General features: G+C 40.5%; 1 protein-coding gene across 6 annotated transcripts in view; it reads right to left on the reverse strand.

Moving 5' to 3' along the window:
* Positions 1–630: 630 nt before the first annotated feature.
* LOC139756776 (RNA-binding protein squid-like) overlaps positions 631–19,411 on the reverse strand; it is a 35,938-nt gene continuing 17,157 nt past the window's right edge. For 3 of the 6 annotated variants that reach the window (XM_071676549.1, XM_071676552.1, XM_071676553.1), the window contains 5 exons: positions 16,105–16,145; positions 15,780–15,907; positions 7,221–7,674; positions 1,626–1,725; positions 631–1,309 (listed from right to left, as the gene is read on the reverse strand). In XM_071676549.1, coding sequence (XP_071532650.1) covers positions 1,168–1,309; positions 1,626–1,725; positions 7,221–7,674; positions 15,780–15,907; positions 16,105–16,145 — 865 coding nt within the window. In that variant the 3' untranslated portion in view covers positions 631–1,167. The remainder of the gene's footprint in view (positions 1,310–1,625; positions 1,726–7,220; positions 7,675–15,779; positions 15,908–16,104; positions 16,146–19,411) is intronic. The other 3 variants (XM_071676555.1, XM_071676550.1, XM_071676551.1) reach the window with 2 other exon arrangements.

The following is a 19,411-nucleotide window of genomic DNA, read 5'->3' on the forward strand; positions in this document are numbered from 1 at the left end:
CACCTGTAGGGACAGTTTCTCATCTCGTGTATTTAAATTTGGCTTTGCTATAGGACTATGCAGCTTGAAGGTCTTCTTTCACCTTATCACCGCACCAGCAGTACCTTCTACCTGCTAGCAATCAGTACATGGGCAGTTTAATGTTAAGGTGGCTTGATTCTCGCCAACACAAGCTGTGAAGCCAGATGTCTTATTAATATACAAATCCAAAAGGCACAAATTTGTCATTTAGTGTGGTCACTGTACTTACTTTTGAATCCAAAAATTATGTCGAGTAATTAGGAACTTGTTTGACACTGCATGTGGTAAGCATTGTCAATGGCCATAAATCTGTTCAATTTCCTTTCACTTGGAAAATAACAAACAAATACTTGTCGTATCAAAAGATGTAAATCCGTTATCAGCGTTTCTAGTACTGGAATATCTGCAGTTGGAAAACGGCAATGGTCAGATTGAATCCATGCACACAAAATAAAAGATTGCTTACGAAAAACAATGATTTACTCCCATCAACTTGCAAATGTTCCAACTCCACTCTCTACCTTAACATCCACATTTCAAGGGTATACCACAACAGACATCCGTTTCAATACTCAAAACAGCTGAAAATAAATAGGCTCAATAAAACAATTTTAAATAGCTATCATGTATATTGATTTCAAGTACAAAAAATAATACAAATTTAAGCACTTCCTGAAAATTTTGGTCAACAGGTTGCCATGTGCATATCTAAAAAAATTCATCTAGAACTCAGAACTCATAATCACGACAGAAAAAAATTAAATGTTCTTCATCAATATAATCAAACTCCCATACACAGGAACACTGTCTGGCAGTCAATAATAAATTCCACGACACTTAACTGTGATCGTCCCCCACAGCAGGCACACATTCAAAGTCAACTAACACCACATCCACGGAAAATGCCTCCGCAGTCTATCGTACCGAAGGCTCCTTTATCCACTGGAAAGAGGCCATCTATGAACAGCCAGTATCCAGGTCCCGTGAACTTCCTTGGACTGTAGCCTTCAGAACTGGCTTGCCACACTGCGATATCGTCTTTAATACACCATAGTCTAAAATCTTCATGTCTGGCTTTGCATACCATCGTCATGTAAGCCAGCAGTAGAAGACGACAGACAAGCTGAAGAATGAGGAGGATCGGTGTTAGTACGTGTCTCCGCTGTTCCAGGTGGCGGTGGCGTTGTAATCGTACCCTTGATCACGCCAATCAGTACGGCTGGTGCCTCGCCTGCTGCCGCCCGTGCTGGCTCTTCCCCCCGCCGTACCCTTGCCCGCCTGGTAATAGCCAACAATGCCATAAATAATGAGTCTCGGTGAACGACTAAAAGTACAGGTTTTACCCCAGCATGTTTAGTGACTGGATATGATGAAACTGACGATTCAACCAACTCAGTACAATGAGCACATCCAAGACTAATTTGGGTCAACATGCAGGGGATCTAAATAATGACAAATTTTAATCACCAAGAATGAACCCAAGATCAGAACCACCAATGATAATAAATTTCAAATTAGGCTCTGTAAATTTTATTTTCTAATCATGCAAATGACAAAGATACTGAATGAATTTCACATGCATTTAACCATAAGCCTGATACTTACCATAGTTTCCATATCCATAATCATTGTAACCACCGTATCCTCCATATCCATAGTCGCCATACCCACTGTAGCCTCCATAACCACCATAGTCATAGCCTCCTGGAAAAAAAAAAAAAAAAAAAAAAAAAAAAAAATAGAAACTGAGCTTTTCAAAAACAATGCATTTGAAATTTCTATACCAAATTTCACTAGTTATACAGTAAAACATGACAGGTAGAATTGGTGTGTGCAAAGGTGGGTTTTCTTCATTCCTCAACTCTACCTTCCAAAGCTAGGAGAGGCACTAGTATATTTTTATACACATTCACCATTCCAAGCATTAGCAAAGGTAGCACTGAAAATATGTAGAAAAGGCTTCCTTTACTCATTCCCTTTAAAGCAGTTATGTATAAATTCACCAAAACCAGGGCCCCTATCCACAAGAAGACCCCACTGACCTCTCCATTGTTTCCCAAATATTTCATACACCCTGGTGGACAGATTGTCATTATCTGTACACCACATCCTTCCAATTCACTCTTGGCATTCTTCTCCACAAATAATGCCCCTACACTTTTTTCTCTTTTAATATCCAACCACAGACTAAGTATTCTAACTTGTCCACCTCCCACCTTCTGCACACTTCTTTCAAACATGTGAGCAATCTAACTGTGTGTCTGATGCCAGTTCCCTTTGAGAACTCCCCAAGGAGGTTGGCCATGGAAAGTCTCCATAACTGGTGAACTACAATGTGCCACTTACCCTTTTATTGCCTCATCCTGAACAGGACAATAGAAGAGAGCAACTCTTACACAGTGTTTCAAGAGGCTCCTACCTAATGTTCTTACGGAAAACTATTACTGTATGTCTCAACCTAATGCTTCAACCTTATTCTCCCAAATTAATATTCATACCTAATGCTCCTATCTAATGTTACTAACTACTCCTACTATTCATCTACTGCTCCTAACATTTTGCTAAAAGGTTGGGCAAGAGCAGGAAAATCTAATTACAAAAAGCGAGATGTATGAGGTACATGTTGTCAAGTGTTATGTGCGACTAGGAGAGATCATATGATTGCTGAAAGAATGACCGCAGTCCACATCTGCAGCAGAAAGACAGCTACCTGGGTCTGAGGAGTGCAACTTGATAACCAGCGAAGTGCTGGTTCACCACACTGCCATCAGTCAGTAGTAACCACTAATATACCTCTCTGGGTGTCTGTCAACCATCTTACCTACCTACATGTAAGCAATGCTTTTCTTGCCAACTATCTACCTACCTACATGCAAGCAAACTTTCCCTGATATTTTTCATTCCTCATCCACTCCCCAGCCATAATTTGCTCTCACTGTTGGCTGGTCTATACCCAATCTCCCATGATATCTCTTCTCACAAGCCCATTTTTCCAAGCTTAATCACTTTCACAAACTTCTATCCATCCATATAATTTCCTCACCTCCTAAAGCCTTAACCAATTATAACGAATCATCTTCCAAAAACCTTAATTATCAGACATCCGACTAGCTACCCCTCTCAGCACTTCCACACCCAAGTCTCTCCTTTTCAAAACAATGAGATCATACTTTGAAGTGAGCAATCTCTTAATAACCTCTTCTTGGTTTTATATCATACACAACATGAAAACTACAAGATTATGTTTAATATTGCTTTCTCATTCTCTGCAACTCCATCATCTCCATAAACATTTCTAGTTCTACCTTTTCTAAACTTAATGCACAATTTTTTCCCATTCTATTTCATCATCATTTCTAATTCAATTTTTCATTTTACATGGAATGAATCTTAACATAACTAACCAATTCTCTTCTAGAAAGATGTGCCAAGTTGGTTTCTGCAATAGCTCATGCACCATTAACTTTTTTCTCGTCTTCACATATTTCTACTCTGTACTAGGAGCTTCCATGATTTCATGGTTGGTATACCAACTCTAATGTGGGATATGAGGGGATTGGCTAATAAATCAACCACCACAGACATAGATTGGCCACAGGAATCTAGATATGAAAGAGCAAAATGAGCAAGAGAAACCAAAGGAAGGGAGCTTACAGGCAGACCCAATGCCAAACCTTGTCAAACTCCTTAGATAATAAAAAAATATCTAATGGATCTCACCTTACAGAAGCCATACTAGTAGTCAGAGAGACCATGATTTTCAAGGTGTTTAAGTATGCGTGAGGAAGGATTCAAAGACTTTGGAAATGGAAGATGTCAAAGCAATAGGACGATAGTTAGTGGAGTCTCAACGGTCACCATTTCTTAGAAATGGGATTTATCATCGCATACTTCCAATGAGAAGGAAGAGTTTTTGTTTTTCAACAGAAATATAAGCAAGTACAGGTGCAACTTCAGAGGAACACTAGTATTCCAAGGTGGTGTTTTTTTGAGAAACAAAAACTCCCATTCCTCACCCACTCCCCACTTCATTTCCTCTCCTTTTGCCATTCTACGCTCAATCTCTCCTGGTATTTCTTCGCACTAGTCTCCTTTTCCATGCTCACTTACTCTCACCACTCTCTTCTCTGTGACATTGTCTACTCTTTTACAAAAAAAACTACATATCCTCACCTTTGCCACCACAAGATGTTCATCAGACATCCCACCAGCTGCCACTCTCAGCATCTTTGCAGCCAAGTCTCTTTTACATGCCTATCAGTTACTATGTAATCTAATAATGCCCGTTGACCATCTCTCACCCTCACATATATGCCTGTTCCCCATAAAAATTCCCATCAAGGGGTGGCCACATCAAAATCTCACTCCAATTATCCCTAACATGCCTCCTTCACATACACCATTCCACACATTCTTCCACTATTTCTCCCTCAAGAATTCCTCCACCATATTTGCCCATGTCAAATGCTGTCTTCCTCTCACAACAACCCATTCAACTGTACTATCATACACTCTCCCTGTAAACTCAGTCTTTCATTCTTTACACATGCATAAGCTACCTCAAAGTATTACACTTCACCCATTCTCCCAATCTATAAGTCATTCCCTTGCATTCCCTCTCAAACACCCTTTCATTTCTCTCTTTATTCCATCTAGTCACACCACGTTCTTCTCAAGTATCTCACTTCCACAGCCTGGATTCTTGACATCTGTTCCCCATGAGCACCAATCATACCCTTAACTACCACAATGCTTACCTTTGCATTTAAATCACCCAACACTAATAACTGGTCACATGCACCAAAATTAGACACGCTCACACAGCTGCTCCCAAAACACTTGCCTCTCATAATTTTCTTCAAATGACCAAGCGCATAAGCACCAATAATCACCCATCTCTAACCATCCACTTTCAGTTTTACCCACACCAATCTAGAATTTACTTCCTGTAACTATCACACACTCCTCCTATTTCAAGAGTAGTGCTACATCTTCCTTGGCTTTTGTCCTCTCACCAACCCGACTTTACTCCCAAGACATTTCCAAACCATGGTTCCCCATACTCAGAGCCACAACATCCAGGTTTCTTTCCTCAAATATGCAACATATATCCCTGGGGATAGGGGAGAAAGAATACTTCCTACGTATTCCCTGCGTGTCGTAGAAGGCGACTAAAAGGGGAGGGAGCGGGGGGCTGGAAATCTTCCCCTCTCGTTTCCCCCCCCCCCCAAAACAAGGAACAGAGAAGGGGGCCAGGTGAGGATATTCCCTCCAAGGCCCAGTCCTCTGTTCTTAACGCTACCTCGCTAACGTGGGAAATGGCAAATAGTTTGAAAGAAAAAGAAGAATCTCCTCTCTTGGTTACATCCGCAAACTTTCAGTCACTCTGATCTGAGCCCTTGAGGAGGATGAGCCGTTCCCACTTGGCTCCTTCCATTTCCTCTTCTTTTTTTAATATTTCTATTATACTTTGACACTGTCTCCCATGTTAGCAAGGTAGCACTAGGAAACAAAAGAATGGCCCAACCTACCCATATAAACATGTATATACATAAATGCCCACATACGCATATATACATACCTATACATTTCAACACATACATATACATATATACACATGTATATATTCATACATGCTCCCTTCATCCATTCCTGCCACCACCCCGCCACAAGCAATGACACCCACCTCCCCCCACATGCTCATGAGGTAGTGCAGGAAATGAAAACAAAGGCCATGTGTAATGCAGAGAAAACACAGCTCCCTTTCCACATCCAAGCCCCATAAAACTTGCAATGATTTACCCCAGACGCTTCACATGCCCTGCTTCAATCCATAGACAGCAAATCCACCCAAGCATACCACATTGTTCCAATTCACTCTATTCCTCACACACCTTTCACCCTCCTGTATGTTCAAACCCCAATTGCTCAAAATCTTTTTCATTCCATCCTTCCATCTCCAATTTGGTCTCCCACTCCTCATTCCCTCCACCTCTGACACATGTATCCTCTTTGTCAATCTTTCCTCACTCATTCTCTCCATGTGACCAAACCATTTCAATACACCCTCTTCTGCTCTCTCTCAACCACACTCTTTCTATTACCACAAATCTCTCTTACCCTTTCATTACTTAATCAAAAAACCTCACACCGCATACTGTCCTCAAACATCTCATTTCCAACACATCCACCCTCCTCCGCACAACCCTATCTATCGCCCATGCCTTACAACTATATAACATTGTTGGAACCACTATTCCTTCAAACATACCTGTTTTTGCTCTCCAACATAACATTCTCACCTTCCATATATTCTTCAACGCTCCCAGAACCTTTGCCCCCTCCTCCACCGTGACTCAATTCTGCTTCCATGGTTCCATCCACAGCCAAATCCACTCCCAGACATCTACAACACTTCACTTCCTCCAGTTTTTCTACATTCAAACCTACCTCCACATTTAAACTTACCTCCCAATTTACCTGTCCCTCAACCCTAGTGAACCTAATATACTTGCTCTTATTCACATTTACTCTCAGCTTTTTTCTCACACACTTTACCAAACTAAGTCACCAAGTCACCAACTTCTGCAGTTTCTCACCCGAATCAGCCACCAGCGCTGTATCATCAGCAAACAACAACTGACTCACTTCCCAAACCCTTTCATCCAAAATAGATTGCATACTTGCCCCCCTCCAAAACTCTTGCATTCACTTTCCTAACAACCCCATCCATCAACAAATTAAACAACCATGGAGACATCACACACCCCTGCCGCAAACTGACATTCACAGGGAACCAATTACTTTCCTCTCTTCTTACTCGTACACATGCCTTACATCCTCGATTAAAACTTTTCACTGCTTAGTATCTCAAAAAAGTACCAACGACAAATGTCACTGTTGGCAATCACAATAATGTTAAAACACTGTATATGGATTGAAACAAAGCTTGCAAAAAAATTAATACTAATTACAATTCCCTAAGCTTAATAGACATGTCTTCACCTGCTGACTATCAAGATTGGTGGTAAAAAGCAGATGATAAATCACGTTTGCAAAAACTTTCCTTGTCATAAGAAATATACACACATGGCAATAAGAGAATTTAGCAGCTTGATGGACAGCACATCACAGCTTCTGAAGAGATGTACAAAGCCTTAATCCTACTGAAACCTATAAAACAATGACCAAATCCTTACCATATCCTCCATAACCGCCATAGCCACCTTGGTTGTAACCACCATAACCTCCCTGATTCCAACCATGGCCCCAACCTCTGCCACGACCCCGCATTCCACCACGTCCTCGCATACCACCACGCATCCCACCTCTCATCATGGAGTCTGGTTTCGGAGTTGCTTTCTTCACATCAACTTCATGGCCATTGATGGTTTGTTTAGGAGTCTTCAAGAGATCTGTGACTACTGCTTCCTGATCAAATGTGATAAAGCAGAATCCCTTGCGCTGGTTCTTTTGTTTATCAAACGGCATTTCTACCTCAATTATATTGCCAAATGTACCAAAGAATTTCTTAATGTCGTCGTCTGATAATTCTGGCTTAAGACCACCAACAAATATTTTGCCATGACGCGCCTTTGCTTTTTTGGGATCAACTTTCTTTCCGTTTATTACGTGATCACCAGCATCAATAACCTGCAACAATATATATACCATATTAACAGACAGAATCATAATACACCTACTGACAGAATCATAATACACCTTTATGCCTACCTCCACATCTAAGAAAAAAGCTAAAAACAATTTTGGATGCATTACTAGTGTGCTTTGCTCAACCATCAGGGAAAAGCCTATGGTAATAAGTATATTCAAATTATAAGACTTTACATCTGTATGTATTAAGGATATACAAGTTATGAAAAGAACTACTGCAAAAGTACAAGGATAACCGTTTCCAATAGAACTGGTGATAATTAATGCTTGAGGGATTTACTAAACATTAACCAAAGCATAAAAAATTACTGTTACTTATACTTTATGAATTTTCAAAACATATATATGCAAACGCAAACGCAGGAGACAGCGACAAAGTATAAAAAAAAAAAAAAAAAAATATATGCAAGAAGATACATCATCAAACTACCACTACATTTTAGAGTAACAGATCACACGCCATGGCAAGACAGTATCTGGTTACACATAAATATCTTATAAAGCGAGTTCAAGGAGGTTGAATAGATGAAATACTGGTTGTGATTCAATAATCTCTATCTTCTGAAAAACAAATGCATATACTCCCAAAATCTACTAAACAGTTCATTCAAAATTACTTTCTAGTGTTAGGGTTCATTTGTTAACATTCTCCACTTCAAAGCACAGTGGCAAACCTCCATCCTTTCTGCTAATAAAATGTTCATATTTATAAATTTAGCACTACTAAATAGAGTGCTATCAGAAAGTCATATAAGGTGATACTGCTGGGTGATGCAGTGATGCACTGTGAAGAGGCTTTGCACCGAGGATGTGTTTCAGGAAATATGCATGATCAACGACTCCATGCAGACTAAGTTTCGTGCAAAGGGATTTGAGCCCTCTTAGCACCCCTGAAGTTGTCAAAAGGTACATCCATCTAAAAATCAGCTGTGCACAAATATTTTCATGCAATTTTTCATCCGGTTCTTTTCCTTCAGTTAAGTGATTCCTCAATAATATTCAACCAAATTATATATCAAAAGTTTATCCATCTATCCATTTCTCTGATGCCCGTTCCCTTCAGGAACTCCTATCAAGGGGTGGCCAAGACAAAAGTGTCTCTGCTTGTCCCTGTCCTTACTTGCCTCCCTTGCATACACCATCCAATGCAATCTTCCTGTTTCTCTCCCTCCAGTATTCTTCCACCCTATTTGGTCAAATCACTGGTGGCCTCCCACTCACACCAACTCATTTAACTGTACTATCATACACTCCTTGTAACTCCGTCTTGCATTCCTCACACATGCCTAAATCACCTCAAAGAATTGTTTCACCTATTCTACCATTCCCTTTGTATTCCTTCCCATTCCACATCTCTCATGCAACCTTTCATATCTCTCTTCATTACATTTAGTTAGACCACATGCTCTTCTAAAATACCTCATTTCCACAACCTGGATTCTTGACCTCTGCCTCATTCCACCTCCATGTATTGAATGCATACACCTGGGTTGGGAGGACTATGCTGTCCCTTAATCCTCTCTTCACTTCCATATTTACACCACACTTCATTATTCTATTAAGAAACCCAATGACTCTTCTAACCTGTACTTTTCTCTCCCTTATCTCTCCTTCCGTATCAACACTTACCCAAGACAGATACCAGATACTTAAATTCCCTCATTTCTTGCAGTCTCCCACACCCCACCACCACAGCAAGATTTAGTACACTTTCTTCTTTCACTCTATGGTTTTACAAAATCTATACTTTCACAGTTTCCTTCAAACACCACTACTTTACTTTTACTTGCATTCACCGTCAAAATCCTCCACTTACATCATAAAGCACTCTTACAACCGTCGACAACTCCTCTTCACTCTCCATAAACAACACAGTATCTGCAAGCAGGCCTGCTACTAGCCACCAAACCTCACCTCCACACTCCATCCTTTCCCCTAAATTTGCTTTCATCTCTCCTATCACTACACCCATATGTACTGGAACGATGTGGTATACCAGGGTTAACATGCTATCAATGGATTGAATCAAGTCATGTGGTGTCCAGGGTAAACCATGGAAAGTTTATTCACTCCAATTCACTCTATTCCTTGTACTCCTTTCACTTTCCTGTACGTTCAGAACCCAATCGCTCAAAATCTTTTTCAAGCCATCCTTCCACCTCCAATTTGGTCTCCCACTTCTTCTCTCCACCTCTGACACATATACCCTCTTTGTCAATCTTTCCCCCCTCATTCTCTCCATGTGTGCAAACCTTTTTAACACACCCTCTTCTGCTATCTCAACCACAGTTATTACCACACATTTCTCTTACCCTTTCATTTCATACTCAATCAAAACACCTCGCACAACATACTGTCCTCAAACATTTCATTTCCAACACATCCACCCTCCTCCACGCAACCCTATCAATAGCCAATGCCTCACAACCATATAACACTGTTGGAACATCTATTCCTTCGATCATACCCATTTTTGCTCTTTGAGATAACGTTCTCGGCCTCCACATATTATTCAACGCTCCCAGAACCTTCGCCCCCTCCCCCACCCTGTATCTTACTTCCGCTTCCATGGTTCCATCTGCTGCTAAGTCCCCTCCCAGATATCTGACACACTTCACTTTATCCCAAGGGATAGAGGAGAAAGAAATGCTAAGTCCACTCCCAGATATCTAAAAAAAAAAAAAAAAAAAAAGAATACTTTCCACGAATTCTGGGCGTGTCGTAAAAGGCGACTAAGAGGGGAGGGAGTGGGGAGCTGGAAATCGTCCCCTCTCATTTTTGATTTTCCAAAATGAGGACCAGAAAAGGGCCAAGTGAGGATATTCCCTCTAAAGCTCACTCCTCTGTTCTTAACGCTACCTCACTAGTGCAGGAAATGGCAAATATGTATGAAAAAACTTTTTTTTTTTTTCTTTTTGTCGCTGTCTCCCGCTTTTGCCAGGTAGCGCAAGGAAACAGACGAAAGAAATGGCCCAACCCACCCCCATACACATGTATATACATACGTCCACACACGCAAATATACATACCTAAACAGCTTTCCATGGTTTACCCCAGACGCTTCACATGCCCTGATTCAATCCACTGACAGCACATCAACCCCGGTATACCACATCGCTCCAATTCACTCTATTCCTTGCCCTCCTTTCACCCTCCTGCATGTTCAGGCCCCGATCACACAAAATCTTTTTCACTCCATCTTTCCACCTCCAATTTGGTCTCCCTCTTCTCCTCGTTCCCTCCATCTCCGACACATATATCCTCTTGGTCAATCTTTCCTCACTCATTCTCTCCATGTGCCCAAACCATTTCAAAACACCCTCTTCTGCTCTCTCAACCACGCTCTTTTTATTTCCACACATCTCTCTTACCCTTACGTTACTTACTCGATCAAACCACCTCACACCACACATTGTCCTCAAACATCTCATTTCCAGCACATCCATCCTCCTGTGCACAACTCTATCCATAGCCCACGCCTCGCAACCATACAACATTGTTGGAACCACTATTCCTTCAAACATACCCATTTTTGCTTTCCGAGATAATTTTCTCGACTTCCACACATTCTTCAAGGCTCCCAGAATTTTCGCCCCCTCCCCCACCCTATGATCCACTTCCGCTTCCATGGTTCCATCCGCTGCCAGATCCACTCCCAGATATCTAAAACACTTCACTTCCTCCAGTTTTTCTCCATTCAAACTCACCTCCCAATTGACTTGACCCTCAACCCTACTGTACCTAATAACCTTGCTCTTATTCACATTTAACTTTCTTCTTTCACACACTTTACCAAATTCAGTCACCAGCTTCTGCAGTTTCTCACATGAATCAGCCACCAGCGCTGTATCATCAGCGAACAACAACTGACTCACTTCCCAAGCTCTCTCATCCCCAACAGACTTCATACTTGCCCCTCTTTCCAAAACTCTTGCATTCACCTCCCTAACAACCCCATCCATAAACAAATTAAACAACCATGGAGACATCACACACCCCTGCCGCAAACCTACATTCACTGAGAACCAATCACTTTCCTCTCTTCCTACACGTACACATGCCTTACATCCTCGATAAAAACTTTTCACTGCTTCTAACAACTTGCCTCCCACACCATATATTCTTAATACCTTCCACAGAGCATCTCTATCAACTCTATCATATGCCTTCTCCAGATCCATAAATGCTACATACAAATCTAAGTATACATGTAAATAAGTATATTTATGCGAGTGGGAGAGAAGGCCTGAGGGTGTTATTGGACTACGTGTTAATTGATAGGCGTGTAAAAGAAAGACTTTTGGACGTTATTGTGCCGAGAGAGGCAGCTGGAGGGATGTCTGATCACTAATTTGATGAGGCGAAGGTGAAGATTTGTCGAGGTTTTAAGAAAAGAACATTGGGGAGAAGAGAAAGGTGAGAGTAAGTGAACTTGGGAAGGAGACTTGTGTGAGGAAGTACAAGGAGAAACTAGTGCAGAATGGCAAAAGGTGAGAGCAAATGACAAGAGGAGTGGGGGAGGAATGGGATGTATTTAGGGAAGCAGTGATGGCCTGCACAAAAGATGCAGGTGGGCAGATTAGAAATGGTAGTGAATAGTGGGATGAAGTAAGATTGTTAGCGAAAAAGAGAGGTGTTTGGAGGACTTTTGCAGGGAAATAGTGCAAATGTCTGGGAAACATATAAAAGAAAGAGGCAGGAGGTCAAGACAAAGGTACAAGAGGAGAAAAAGAGGGCAAATGTGAGTTGGGGTGAGAGAGTATCATTAAATTTTTGGGAAAATAAAAAGATGTTTTGGAAAGAGGTAAATAAAGTGCGCAAGACGAGAACAAATGGGAACATCGGTGAAAGGGGGAAATGGGGAGGTAATAACTAGCAATGAAGCAACGAGGAGATGGAGTGAATATTTTGAAGGTCTGTTGAATGTTTGGTGATAGAGTGGCAGATATCAGGTGCTTTGGTCGGGGTGGCGTGCAAAGTGAAAGGGTAAGGGAGAATGGTTTGGCGACAAAGAAGAGGTAGTAAAAGTTTTGTGGAAGATGGAAGCAGGCAAGGCAGCAGAATTGGATGGTAGTGCAGTGAAATTCATCAAATAAAAAAGGGGGCAACTTTGTTGTTGATAAGGATATTCAGTGTGTGTGGATCATGGTGAAGTGCCTGAGGATCGGCGAAATGCATGCATAACGCCAATGTACATGGGGGATAAAGGTAAGTGTTCAAATTACTGGGGCATCAGTTTGTCGAGTATTCCTGGGAAATTATGTGGGAGGGTACTGATTGAGGGTAAAGGCATGTACAAAGCATCAGATTGGGGAAAGAGCAATGTGGTTTTATAAGTGGTAGAGGATGTGTGACTCAGGTGTTTGCTTTGAAGAATGTATGAGAAATACTTAAAAAAATATCTGGATTTATATGTAGAATTTATGCATCTGGAGAAGGCATATGATAGGGTATCCGGATAGAGATGCTTTGTGGAAGGTTTAAGAATATATGGTGTGGGAGCTAAGTTGCTAAGTGGTGGAAAGTCTTCACCAAGGATGTAAGGCATGTGTACGAGTAGGAAAAGAGGATAGCAACTGGTCCCAGTGAAAGTCAGTTTGCAGCATGGGTGCGTGATGTCTCCATAGTTGTTTAGTTTGTTTATAAAGAGGACAGTTAGGGAGGTGAATGCAAGTGTTTTGGAGACAGGCAAGTATGCAGTGTGTTGTGGATGAGAGGGCCCGGGAAGTGCTTCAGTTGTTGTTCACTGATGATAAAGCACTGGAGGCTGATTCAGGCAAGAAACAGCAGAATCTGGTGACTGAGTTTGGTAAGGTGTGTGAAAGAAGAAACCTGAAAGTAAATGTGAATAAGAGCAAGGTTATCAGGTTCAGTAGGGTTGGGGGACAAGTTAATTAGGATGTAAGTTTGAATGGAGAAAAACTGGAGGAAATGAAGTGTTTTAGATATCTGGGAGTGGACTTGGCAGCAGACGGAACCATGGAAGCTGAAGTTAGTCACAGGGTGTAGGAGGGAGTGAAGGTTTTAGGAGCATTGAAGAATGTGTGGAGGGCAAGATCATTATCTCTGAGTATGTTTGAAGGGTATGTTTGAAGGAATAGTGGTTCCAACAAAGTTATATGGATGTGAGGCATGGGCTATAGATGGAGTGGTGCAGAGGAGGGTAGATGTGTTGGAAATGAAATGTTTGAGGTCAGTATGTGGTGCGAGGTGGTTTGATCGAGTAAGTAATAAAAGGAGTGTGGTTGAGAGAGCAGAAGAGGGTGTGTTGAAAGGGTTTGGACACATGGGGAGAATGAGTAAGGAAAGACTGATAAAGAGGATATGTGTTAAAGATGGAGGGAATAAGGAGAAGCAGGAGACCAAATTGGAGGTGGAAGGATGGAGTGTAAAAGATTTTGAGCGATAGGGGGCCTGAACATACAGGAGGGTGAAAGGCGTGTTAGGAATAAAGGGAATTGGAACGATGTGGTATACCAGGGTTGACATGCTGTCAATGGATTGAACCGGGGAATGTGAAGCATCTGGGGTAAACCATGGAAAGGTCTGTGGGGCCTGGATGTGCACACCTTTCACCCTCCTGCATGTTCAGGCCCCAATCACTCAAAATCTTTTTCACTCCATCTTTCCACCTCCAATTTGGTCTCCCACTTCTTGTTCCCTCCACCTCTGACACATATATCCTCTTTGTTAATCTTTCCTCACTCATTCTCTCCATGTGACCAAACCATTTCAAAACACCCTCTTTTTCAACCCTTGCATCTTCCTCTTGACCTCCTGCCTCTCATACATCTCCCAGTCATTCACACTCATTTCTTGAATGTATCATCCATACGTCTCTCTCTTCTCTTTCACTAACGTTACTTCTTCATCCCACCACTCACTACCCTATCTAATCTGCCCACCTCCCAACCTTTCTCATGCCATATGCATCTTTTGCATATGCTATCACTGCTTCCCTAAATACATCCCATTCCTCACCCACTCCCCTCTCGTCATTTACCCTCATCTTTTGCCACTCTAATCAATCTCTCCTGTTACTTCCACACACGTATCATTTCCAAGCTCACTTACTCTCTTCTCCCCAACATTAGCTTTTCTTTTTTGAAAACTTTTACAAATCTTCACCTTCGCCTCCACAAGATTGTGATCAGACATCCCTCCAGCTGCCCCTCTCGCATATCAACATCAGTAGTCTCTTCTTTTACATGCCTATCAATTAACACAATCTAACAATGCCCTCTGACAATCTCTCCTACTCACATACATATACTTAATGTGTATACCTCTTTTTATGCCAAGCATTCCCAATCATTTAAACCTGGTACTCCCAATCATCAATGTTTTATCAGCACAAAAATCTACAAGCTCTTTACCATTTCAATTCACAACACTGATACCACATGTAAACCAGTTATACCCTCAACTGCCACATTGCTCACCTGCTCACCTTTGAATCTAAATCACCCACCACTAATACTGGGTCCCGTGCACCAAAGCTGCTGGCACACTAACTCAGCTGCTCCCAAAACACTTGCCTTTCATCTTTCTTCTCATGATCTGATGCATAAGCACCAATAATCACCACTCTCTCCATCCACTTTCAGCTTTAACCATATCAACTTACTTTCTTGCACTCTATCATGCACTCCCACAACTCCTGCTTCAGGATTAATGCTACTCCTTCCTAAGCTCTTGTCCTCTCACCAACCCGACTTTAGTCCAAAGACTTTTCCAAACCATTCTTCCACTTCACCCTTGAGCTTCGTTTCACTCACAGATAGAACATCCAGGTTTCTTTCCTCAAACATACTACATATCTCTACTTTTTCTCATTTTGGTTACATCCACACACATTCAGACATCCCAATCTGAGCCTTCGAGGAGGATGAGCGCTCCCTGCTTGACTCCTTCCTGTTTCCACTTTTTGACATTGAAATACGATGTATATATGTGTATATACGAGTGGATGTATCTTTCTTCGCCTGTTTCCTGGTGCTACCTCACTGATGCAGGAAACAGCAATCAAGTATAATATAAAATAAATTATAAATATACAGCTAAACATATAATCTTTAACATACCTTGTCAACAGCTTCACCTACACTGAAGACTATGAATGCAAATCCTCTGGAGCGACCAGTATTAGGGTCCGTCTTTACATTAATGCTTTCAATATCACCATATTTGCTAAAGTGTTCACGCAGCTCCTCTGAAAATATTTCCGATATTAGTCTCATTTGAATAAAAACTTATATAAATCACAACTTAAAACCTCAGAAGTGGTAAGATGCATCACTACCTTCAGAAGCAGAACTGATCAAAGTTTTCATCATAAACATATTTCATTCAAGTCAAATGCATTACATTTCTTTTATTTTAAGTTTTGCTTGGGAAAAAAATACTTACTTTCTGTAGTTTCCCAACTTAGGCCACCAACAAAAAGTTTCCTGAAATAGAGAAGAGTCTTTAGCAAGCTTTCATGGAGGTGGGCTTGGTGGAGTGATTTGTTTGTGTGGATGTACTTTACCTTAAAGTTGGATTACGGCTTCAAGTTATGATGGCAGCAAATCAAAATCATTAACCCACTCCAGCACGACAAGCAAGTTGGCAATAATTTCAACTGCCCAGTCTGCTCTATACATTAACTCTGAAAATGTCTGGGCAACAGAGAACAACAAAAAGTTTGGGGGAAAAAATTAAATTAATGTGCTAATGCTGCAAAGAATAACAGCAAGAACCACTCAGATGACCTTTGCTTCTCAAGTTGATCGATAATGGTAATACTGGTAACCGTTTGTGAAGTTGGACCATAAGGTAAACAAGATAAATACCCTGGTGTCGATGCGAAGCGCTACATGTGGGCAACATTCTTCCCGAAGTAGCGGCCACCTAGAGGAAAGAGGAGTCTCCGTTAGTCCGTGGAGATGGACCACCTGAACCTTTCCTAGAGACATTACGTTACCTCATTACGTTACCATTGGGCAAGAAGAACACAGCTGGAGCAAGATGCCCACTGATGTCTGCTTCAGTTACGTTACAGCTTCATGATGGCAGCAACAGGGCAGCTTTAAGGCAAAACATTCAAAATGCAGGGGAAGTGATCAACACAGCAAAATATCAGCATACCACCCTTGACTCCCACTTATCATTACTTTACAATTCCATTATGACCATGTCTCATGTTACTAAACCCCAAAAAAAGTTAAAAATTCAAAAATTTATAGGCCATGATTCCCTTTTACTTCGCTTATGTTTAAAATTTATATAGTCCCAAATTCAAATTGCAACCAATGTGTGATCATTTCCTCTACTTACCACAGTATTTTACTTTGCCAATTTCAAGAACTTTAGTGATGCAGAATCAAAAAAATATCAAAATACAACCAGCATCAGGATCAGAAACAATTTTGCAGAATTTTCGATTATACGAAGGTCTGCAAGTAAATATTCTCTACTTTTCATCTTTCAACATCTAATCTACATTGAAACTACAACATGCTCAAGTTTAAAGTATTAATAAATCAAAATTCAAAGGTTTGGTAGAACTGATATCCCCCTTTTCAAAGCAGTAAAGTGACCAAATTTTCTGCACCTACTAATCAAATTAATTTTTAATGTCTCATTATTATGATGCACAAGAATCCTTGTTCCATGTACACCAAATCGGAATCTAAATATCTACACACACATATATGGACTATGTGAATCTTTGAAATTTATCCTATCCATATCTATCACTAGAGAGAAACCCAATACTGAAACCCCTATACACATCCCTCTCACCCAATAAACCTAGTTAAAAAAGTATGAACTGCATGTTAACACGGAGGTGTAGAATGCTTCATAGAAACCAGCCAGAAATCAATCACTTCTGCAGAAATTTCACAAGTTATTAATATTAAGGTTCAGGCACATTTCAGTGGGGGAGAATACTGCATATATTATTAACCATTTCATGAGATGCAAATAATATGGGGTAAGAGTAAAGCACAGATATACTCCAAGTATGCTTAAAATCAATATCAATCACAGAGGTGGCACTTCAAGTCATGCATGTACAGTCAGCCTGGAAAGTATCATTACAGCTGGGTAATATGGATATCAGAGTGAGCAATATGGGTCTAGTAATATTTGATGGGTTGGTATATCTGTTTCTGAAATGCCTGATCAAGTAATGTAACATTTATAGTTATGTTATTTCTTTACCTTTAATACCCATTCTCACAATCATACCAAACATGTATCAGAGCATATGAATCTTCCTGCTGCAGAATGGCCATATCACTCTTATGCAGAGGTCAGTAAGGGCGAGAAATGCTGACAGCAGGGATTGGACATGTCAAAGCTATTGACACACGGAACACCATGCAAGTCAATACAATAAACTCATGAAGATTATGGAGTTTACTGTGTTCATAAGGTGTGTGAGCAACTATTGTCACCCTTCACAGGGAGGGGTATAGCTTTCGGGAAATTTCACAAAGGCTGGTGTGTCAACACCCAGTATCACACTGGGTTCGTCACTACCAAGACACAGGTGCCAACAGCAACTACACCAAATATTCATGAATAAACCATTTCTGAACACTTTTGGTTTCTGTCTTGTCAATGATTTACAATTGGCATTATATGATTTCAGTATGCAATTGTCTTATATGATGCACTGGTTGTCAACTCACAGGCATCCCCGTTGCCAGTTTATCCATTCATTTCCTTTTTCATTATTATTCAAGGCAAACCTCATTCAGGTGTCTTCAGTCACTTACTGAAGTTCCAGATGTCCTCTAACATCCATTATTGAGGTAAGCTAAAAAACAAATAATCATATAATGTGTCTGTTTCCCACATGGTCTATATTGCCTTTTTATGATCCACAATCACAATGACACCATATTAATTACATCTTATACAAATAAGCATACAAAGATACATGTATCACTGCCACATCTACGTTTACCCAAATAAGGCATACACAGGGATACCAACATGACAAGTTGCAACCTTTGCTTAGTTTCTTTCGTTTGTTGTATATAGTATGACATCGAAAGTATAATGATACTTTACCGGTTGTCTGTACATCAAAAAGTTATGTTAAGCAAGTGTATTCAATAAATATTATATGTAAAGTATATACCATAATATAATGGTATGGGTCTAGCAACAACTTTCAAACTCTTACACAGCTCTTCAGGTTTCACATTAGCTCATTTTCTACTGATCTTCCATAAGTCAAAGCCAATGGAAGTTCATCACTATAGAAATTAGGTTATGTTGTGACACTAATTATATAAATGAAGCCTTGTCTATGCTAAATTAAACAATGAAATGCTTATGTCGGGCCTTCTCACACACACAAAAAAAAATCCCTTTCAACGGCACTGCCTACTTTCATTATATTGTAAAAATTTCACATTTAACAATGCTGTCCCCTCTCATACCATTAAGGGTCAACAATTCAACCAGGCAGCATTTTCGAACCCAGAACACTGCAATCTCACATATTCCTTAAAATTGCATGAAAGGGTATAACGGCGCTATTCCAAAAAAAAAAGAAAAAAAAAAAGCAACAAAAGGCATTTCACCAACTGAATAGATGCAAAGAAATCATTTTTAACCATTCTACAATTAAAATTAGTTGAAAGCCTAAATATGATCCAAAGCAATGACATCCAAAACTAATGAGAGGAAATACCCGTTTCAACATATTTGAAGC

Source organism: Panulirus ornatus, chromosome 23, assembly GCF_036320965.1.
Source record: "Panulirus ornatus isolate Po-2019 chromosome 23, ASM3632096v1, whole genome shotgun sequence".
NCBI classification, from domain to species: domain Eukaryota; kingdom Metazoa; phylum Arthropoda; class Malacostraca; order Decapoda; family Palinuridae; genus Panulirus; species Panulirus ornatus.